This window comes from Trichomycterus rosablanca, chromosome 26 (genome assembly GCF_030014385.1).
Source record: "Trichomycterus rosablanca isolate fTriRos1 chromosome 26, fTriRos1.hap1, whole genome shotgun sequence".
Classification (NCBI taxonomy): Eukaryota; Metazoa; Chordata; class Actinopteri; order Siluriformes; family Trichomycteridae; genus Trichomycterus; species Trichomycterus rosablanca.
Genome location: NC_086013.1, coordinates 12,554,204 through 12,563,037, shown reverse-complemented (window position 1 = coordinate 12,563,037; position 8,834 = coordinate 12,554,204). Strand labels below are relative to the sequence as shown.

Here is an 8,834-nt window from a genome sequence, read left to right as displayed (position 1 = left end):
GCACACTATATTTTTAGCACGATTTAGTACTTCCGCCACCCCGGACTAACTCGTTTTCCGTATTGAATAGATCAAGCCGCGAGCTGTACGAGTCTCCCACTCGTTCAGGTGAGATCAGCGCGAGCCAATAGGAGCGCGCGCCTCAGCCATTCAGCCTGTGTTCCGAAATGCATACTACCATACTACACTGCGCGTCGGAATAGTGCGTATCGGTTTCCCATGCGTACTACTTAGTAGAGAAGTATGCGGTTTCGGATTCTCTGAGAAGAAAGAGGCGGCCCCCGGTACAGAAGCACACCTTCCGTTTCTCTCCAGCCTGAGAGGAGAGAGGAGAGGAGCTCTCACAGCGACGACTGGCAGGCAGCTTCAGGGAAGAAAAGAGAGGAGAAAAAACGAAATACAAAGAGGAGAAAGAAGGGATAAGTCAGGGAGGAGGGCAGTGGGTCGCAGTGTTCAGCTCGCTGAACGGGCAGGTGGAAGAAGTCACAGCAGATCCACCATCGCTCGCTGACGCTCTCAGTCTCGGACCTCTCATCAAACTCGCCGTCATTTTTCATCTAAATTCATGCATTTCAGGTCTGCATAGTCATTCAGTCCCTGTCCAGAAAACAGAATGGAAAACGCGCACACTAAATCCTCGTCAGAAGTTTTTAAACACTTCGACGTGAATGAAAACAACGGACTGACTGCGGAACAAGTGAAGAGCAATTTTGAGAAATACGGACCGAACGGTGAGTTACCTGCTGCTGTTTGTTTATTCACGCGTGTTCGAATAAAACCCAGTCTGATAAAGTAATACATTAAATGTACTTTATTTGACTGGGTTGTTTAAAGCTGCAGTATGGAACAATAAATCAATACAGAGCTGTCGGGTCGGATTTGATGCTAGTTCACAGTATTCCGCACAGTCCAAGTTCTTCGTCCAGTTAACATATGAAAACTCTTTTGTGAAGGGGTCAGGCTTCATAAAGCAAACAAATATCTCTACAAACTTGCATTCTTATCAGTAGTGCAAAATAAAAAAGCAATGCAACCGTGTTTATTTGCTCGTTTAATGTTTACAGAAATTTGGTGCCACTTCACAGTATTCCGCACAGTCCCGGTTCCTCATACAGTAATACATTTTATATAAAGGAGTCAGGCTTAATAAAGCAAATAAATGTCCCTACAAACTTAGTTGTATTACTTTTAGTTTTGCACTGCTGGTGAGAATTCATGTGCATTTGCTAGTTTAATGTTTATCTACAGAAATTTGGTGCCACTTAACAGTATTCCGTACAGTCCCGCTTCCTCATACAGTTAAAATCTACAGTATAAAACATCATCAATGAAGGAGTCAGTTTTAATAATGTAAATATATATCACTCCAAACTTGTTTGTATTACTTTAAGTTTTGCACTACTGATGAGAATCCATGTGCTTTTGCTAGTTTATTGTTTATATACAGAAATTTGAAGCCACTTAACAGTATTCCGTACAGTCCCAGTTCTTCGTGCAGTAAACATTAACAAAAATCTTATATGAAGAATTCAGGCTTAATAAAGTAAATAAATATCACTGCAAACTTGGTCGTATTACTTTTATTTTTGCACTACTAATGTGCATTTGCTTGTTTGATGTTCATATACAGAAATTTGGTGCCATTTAACAGTATTCCGTACAATCCCAGTTCTTCATGCAGTTTAAACAAACAAAATTTTTTATATTTGCTTTATCAGGCTTAATAAAGCGAAAAAGCAAATAAATACCACTGCAAACTTGGTTGTATTATTTTTTGTTCTGCATTGCTGATGAGAATCCAGCTGCATTTGCTCGTTTAATGTTTATATGCTAAATAAATAGTGAAGAATTTATGATTTGGAGGAAATTAAAACAGCAGCAGGGGGGGGGGGGGGGAATCTTGAAATGAAGCCTTTATGTAGAGTTCATTTTTTCCAAGTGCAGTATAGATTCCAAAATGTGGTCATGTATTTTAATATCGTCAAAGAACAAAAATAAATAAAGCAGGGTCAGATTTGTTTTCAGTAGTCATAAATTCCTCTCCAGTATTTGACATCTTCCATCCGGTTAAACTGATGATTCTGTCTACAGTTAATTTATGTTGTTTATTTATGCTGTATCGATTGACATCTACAGCGCCACCTTCTAGCAGTGTGGATACTGGCTCTGTCAAATTAAACATCTTAAACACTTGGCAGATGCTTTTATCTAGTGACTTACTATTGTGGCTGACGAACAAGCAATTGAGAGTTAAGGGTCTTGCTCAAGGGCCCGGTAGTGGTAACCTGACAGAAGCAGCCTTCCGATTACTAGTCCAACCACTGAGTTACCACTACCCTCAATGAGAACAGGTTATGTAAATGTCCTGTCTGTACTGGAGAGGATTAGTCCAGATGCATTACTGTAGTGTAGTTGCAGAATCAGTGCAAATAAAATGCATTGAATATGTACTGATGTGCATCCTTCAAATGAGTCTTCTAGGATTAGTATGAAATGACTTAACAGACTACTTACCAAGTTACATACTGCTGCTTTAAATAATGTTTTATGTCGCTTTGAGTAACATTAGTTTGGCAATGGTGTTAGATGCAGCTTACTGGTAGCTACTGGTGCTTTATTTTTGGCTCTGTAATTTTAGTAGTAATTCATGCTGTACTAAAAATAAACTGCAATAACCAGTACTTTTAAGTACATTTGTAGCTTTTTGAAATCAGCACACAAAACCTGTGAATGAATATTATTTAATTACCAGGCTTCGTTGTTAGAACGTCTCTGGATTTGAAATTTGCTCCCAAATATGATATACAAGCCATGTGTTGCATTATTCTACTATACTTTTTATGTGAATAACTTAACATAACAGTATTCCATACCGTGCTAGATGGAGTTTTGCAGACATTGTGACCCTGTCATCAAATTGTTTCATTATTTTCATTTCATTTGATTGAATTCATTTTGGCAGTGGTATGAAGTGCTGCTTTCTACTGGTGTCACACTTTTAGCTCAGATGCTTCCTTGCAGTTCAAAAGTAGTACACGCTGTACAGAAACCACACAGTACTGAGAATAGATTCCTTACACTACCTAAATAGATAACACAGGGTCATACTCGGGCAGTATGGGGATTCATTATCGTCCTTACAAATGATAAATACATGCATGCACATGCATTACATTTTGATGTGAATAAGACAGTCAGAGTATTTTATACGGTGCTGTATGGGTTCCGGTCGACACCCTCCCCTTGCGTTTGTTTTTCTGTTTGAAACACATGAAAATACCTTAATTTAGGCATTTTTGCATACCAAAATGGTCACCTGGTACAATTCTCTAACCATACATGCAAAACTGTAAGAGCAGTAGTTTATCATTAGTCTGAAACTGAAAGGTTTCACTTTTGATGTTGCTATTTTGTGTGTGATTTTTAATTAGTCCACAAGGTGATAAGAACGACCCTAAGTGACCTCTGCGGTGCAGTAACTAGCACGACAGCCCTTCCATAAATAAAAATCTGTAAATATAATCGTGTTTACGCTGATTCAAGATATCACATAAGTTCATCTGAGCGCTTCATTTTAAATACCTTAAAATATTGACATCATTTTGTTGCATTATAAATTATTCAGGTAAAAATAGACTGTATGTGAGTTTAAAAGCTGTGCAGCTAACATGAGACAAATGCGGAGATAAAAAATGTGTTTGAATAACATTGTTTACATTTTATTTTACCTACTTGTGCCAAAGACTCAATTGTTGTGCTCTAAACAAGATATGATTCATTTTTACAACTATTCGAGTGATTCCCAAAGTCGCCAGTTCATGTCTCACATTTACCGCCATGCTAAAACAAGAAGGTAGTAGTAGTTTTGGCCATGCATTATTGTTATTAGGTGTTGTGAAGTCGGTCCTGACTCTCGGCGTCTATGTGGCGTGTTTCTTTAGAATGTTCTGTCTTCTGTTTGGGTCTTCAGTCTTCTTAATGGCTTCATTGTAACTCTAGTTGTATCCATCCATCTTGTTGCTGGTTGTCCTCTTTCTTTTTTACCTTGAACTTACAAGAATAATTGTCTTTATCAATAAATTGCTTTTTCTCATAATGTGTCCAAAATAAAAGAGCTTTACTTTGGTTATCTGGGCTTCGAGTGAAAGGTGATGTTTGATTTGGTCAAGGATTCATTTGTTGGTCAGTGGTGGCTGAGTGGTTAAGGTACTGGACTAGTAATCAGAAGGTTGCTAGTCCAATCCCCACAACCACCACCACCTAGTTGCCACTGTTGGGCTCCTGAGCAAGGCCCTTAACCTTCAATTGCTCAAACTCTATTGAAATGTAATTGTGAGGCGCGTTGGATAGAAGCATCTGCTAAATACAGATCCAAGTCCAAGGTACCTTCAAAAGTCTTTACCAGCACCAAGTTCAGAAGCATCAATATTCTTCCTGTCCTGACTTTTCACATCCATAAAGTACCACAGAGAACACCAGTCTGGACAATTCTGATCTTCGTTTGGAGAGCTGAATTGTTTCATCGTTCTTGTTCTACCAAGTGCTGTATGTGTCAGATTTCCAGACTGCTGGATCCGTTGCTGTTAATAACTGATTCAAGTAGGCAAAACCTGAAAACCACTTCAAAACTTTCTCCATCAATTATAAAGTTAGAGATCTTTTCTGCTGTCATGACTTTTCTCTTCTTCTTATAGAGCTGAAGTGCTATCTGTTCACATCCTTTTTTATTTGAACTTTCTTTATAAGGGCCTTTAGGTCTTTCTGGTCTTTTCTGCTGTGTTGTCATTCACATATTGAAGGTTATTGAATCTTGAATCCTTGACCATCTTCCTCCATTCCTGCGCTTCTCATATGTTCAATGTGCATACATTTATTTAATATAAATAAAAAGCTCTAGCAAAGGTGCATGGGGTAGAATTCTGACTCCCTTCCCACCACAGTCATAGTATTAGAAGATGCTTGCTATTTAGCATAGGAGTTAGCCATGTTTTGGTTTGTGAGCAGTAAAGACTATGATGGAGTGAAAGGCTGTGTGTACACAAAGCTTTATAGGTTACAGGTGCACAGTCATCCTGAAATATGAAAGGGCCTTCTGCAAACTATTGAAACAAGTTGGAGACATACAGTTTCATTTATTTAGTTGTTTTATTATTATGGCTATGTCTGGGAAGGATGGGCGAGGACGCATGATGGGCTAGAGTCCAGTCCTGGGTCTGTTGCTGCATTGCACCCTGTGTTTCTGGAGAAGCTGGACCCACAGTGACTCTGACCAGGATAAATAAAGTGGTGGTTTCAGTTTTTACAAGTGGTTTTTAGTGGGGTTGAGTTCAGAGTTTTGTGTAGGCCACTGTGTAGACTCAACCCAGACTCATCAACCCATGTCTTTATGGACCTTGGCAGCTTGTGTTGGTGCTGAGCTACTAGCAATGTTAGCTCACTGGTAACTGTACCAGGCTGACACCTTTTTTCATTCTTGATGTCTGTTATTTTAAATTTGTTGGTGATAACAATGGTTAAGGGGGAGAGGGGTGAAACAAAGTCAGTGTTTTAAATTCACTAACCATGCAAATAGAAAGAGGAACTGGTTCTGCATTATGGTCTGTACGTTAGGACTGATAGTGAGCGTACACGTTCCACTGCATGCACCATTTTCCTGTTCATGATCAGTATTGTAGCTCAAATGAATTCAGATTGCTGTCATGTCCTATCTGCACAATGACCCCCTTTGACCCTCTCTGTAAAACCCCACTTTTTTTAAAGAAACCTCTGGCCTATATGAGTCCATCATCCTGACAGACAGGGAGATGACCGGTGAAAGTGGAAGTATATTCATGAGCATGAAAGAATCGGATAGCACAGCTGTGACCAGCACGGCCGGCACACAACTCGAGCAACCGGTTTTCCACTTCCTCAAACGAGACGTTAAATGTGGACACATAGCTTAGCGTCCAGTGATTAGGATTGTTTTGATACTCACATTTGCTGCTCAGTCAGTTTCTATAAAATGTGCATTTGGTTTAGGGTGTGGCGCTTTTGTAGTAGTTCCGATTCTGTTGGGTGTTACTCTTAGTTTTTTTTAGACTGTAGCAGTAGTAGGATCTGTCGTAGGCTGTGCATGAGTGGGTGAAGATGTATAGTGTCAGAAATGTGTGTGAGAGTGAAAGTGTCATTTACAAGGTAACGCGGAGTCTCAAAGTTTTACTAGACGTGTGTCTGTGAGGGCTGGGCAGCAGTAAGATATATTTAGAATTTGTTACTGAATGTACACAGATTAGGCAAAACATAATGACCACCTCCCTAATATTGTGTCGGTCCCCCTTTTGCTGCCCCATACGCAACAAACTGTGATGCACTGTGTATTCTGACACCTTTCTATCAGAACCAGCATGAACTTCTTCAGCAGTTTGAGCTACAGGAGCTCGTCTGTTGGATCGGACCACATGGGCCAGCCTTCGCTCCCCACGTGCATCAATGAACCTTGGCCGCACATGACCCTGTCGCCGGTTTACCACCGTTCCTTCCTTGGAGCACTTTTGATAGATACTGACCACTGCAGACCGGGAACACCCCACAAGAGCTGCAGTTCTGGAGATGCTCTGACCCAGTCGTCTAGACCAGCCTTTCTCAACGGGTGCCTTCTGGCTTCGTCAGGGGTGCCGTCAAAAATATTCTGATAATGATGGATTGTTCGCGAACAATCCGATTCTATTGAACGGCTCTTTAAAATGAACAAAAGGAACCGAGTCGTGCCTCTGTGAGCCGCTATATATATTTTTATTTCTGCGCAGTTCTTATCTGCTGTAATCCACACATTCCGCTTCGCATCAGTAAAGGGAATTAATCAGTCATAAGAGCTGTTTATTGTCGAAATTCAAATCCGAAAACGGAGAGCAGAGAGCGCGCGAGACACACACACACACACACACACACACACACACACACACACACACACACACACACACACACACACACACAAACTGATCGTTATTACTACCTCATTACTGTAAATATTATAATTATTATTGTTATTATTTTGCACTCTGCATTTTTATTCTATTTTATATTTTTTTGCACATGTAACTGTTTTGTATATATTTGTTCTTTCTTACTGTTATTTTTATTATTTCTCTCTAACTTGCTTTGGCAATACGAATGTCCTTATTTGTCATGCCAATAAAGCTTCTTTTGAGTTTGAGTTGAGAGAGCCGTAACCGAGCGACAGAGAGAACATGCAGAAAAGAAGCAGTGCTCTTAGTATAATGACAAATAATTGAGAATTAAACTATAAACTTGCTTAATTATGTTAAATCTGATTCGTTCATGGCACGAACTGAGCTTTTCGAGCCTAACTTACATCAAGAACAAGTACAGGGAGCGACTGAGGGCTCTGGACCAGGAGCTCCGTGTCTGCCTCTCATCCATCCCTGCCAGAATAGGGCGATTGTGTTCATCATCCCAGGCTCAGGTTGCCCATTAAAAGTAAGTCTTGTTTACCCCTCCCTCCCTAAATGACACCTTATGGTGTGTGTGCGTGTGTGTTAGCAGTCCAAGGGATGCAGAGTGTACGTTTTTTAATACATTTTAGACTGCGGTGACTTGAGATTTTGCATACTTTTAAAGGGTGCCGTGACTGAAAAAAGGTTGAGAAACACTGCTCTAGCTATCACAGTTTGGCCCTTGTCAAACTCGCTCAAATCCTCACGCTTGTCCATTTTTCCTGCTTCTAACATCAACTTTGAGGATAAAATGTTCACTTGCTGCCTAATATATCCCACCTACTAACAGGTGCCATGATGAAGAGATAATCAGTGTTATTCACTTCACCTCTCAGTGGTCATAATGTTATGCCTACTCAGTGTATGCCTGTATGGTAGTGTGCTAGAGTAATTTACTGCTGCATTAGCTGAGCACCCCTTTTGCTTATAACGTGCAGGATGCCAATCCTTTCCCGAAACCCCCCCCACCCCACCCCAGAAAGGGCACCAATGTTGTGACTTTTCACTGGCTCTGGTTAAAGAGGGCACTAACGAACTCTGATACACACTCGACAGTCTTCAGTTTAACACACCCGGTTGAATGTAGACTGGCCTGAGGTCAGTGCTGCTATTCACCGTGTGTTTAAGTTATGGTTCGAATGAGAGTAAACTTTTACTACAGTCGAGCACAATGTATCTACACCTGTGCTGGACCATCAGCATGGATAAAAAAATCTGAATCCTACTACTAACTGTACAAGTAGATCATTGCAGAGGAGCCGCGACCTCGCGAGCTCTGATGACTTCATGGAAAAAGTAACATCTCGCTGCAGATAGCATCGCTTTCGCTATGAGCTGTCAACTTCCTGTCTGCTGCAGCTGAAAGCCTCAGGGAATACCCTTACCCCCTGTAACCCCTTTCTAAGCTCTCTTAAGAGTCCACTGCCCAAGGTCTAGTCTCATGCTCCACCAGTAACGGAGCGTTTTAATAAATAAAGTAGAATATGATGAGCCCTGTAAGCTTTTTAGTGCCACTTTGCTTTCGGTTAATGAGCTTGTTTGCATTTGTTGCTTATTAATTTGTATTATTTTTTTTCTCAATAACTGGGTTTAGTTAGATGTTGTCGGGACTTGTTTACATGCATGTGGTTAGAATTCCTGTGTACTGGCGGTAAGACCGGGAGAATTAAAGGAAAAAAAGTGTGCCACGGTGGAATGTGGTTTCGCTCCAAACCTCTTAGTGATTAGTGTTTGCCATGCTCACTGGTTACTAATGGAACGTTGCTTCTCATTAATCATGATTACATATCAGTTCCCATGTATCTTAAACATCTGCAGAATTCTGAACGATGAGCATGT

General features: G+C 40.5%; 1 protein-coding gene across 1 annotated transcript in view; it reads left to right on the top strand.

Moving 5' to 3' along the window:
* The first annotated feature begins 294 nt into the window (after positions 1-294).
* Positions 295-8,834, top strand: part of atp2a3 (ATPase sarcoplasmic/endoplasmic reticulum Ca2+ transporting 3) — a 71,607-nt gene continuing 63,067 nt past the window's right edge. Inside the window, exon 1 of the mRNA XM_062989114.1 lies at positions 295-731. Coding sequence (XP_062845184.1) covers positions 614-731 — 118 coding nt within the window. The 5' untranslated portion in view covers positions 295-613. The remainder of the gene's footprint in view (positions 732-8,834) is intronic.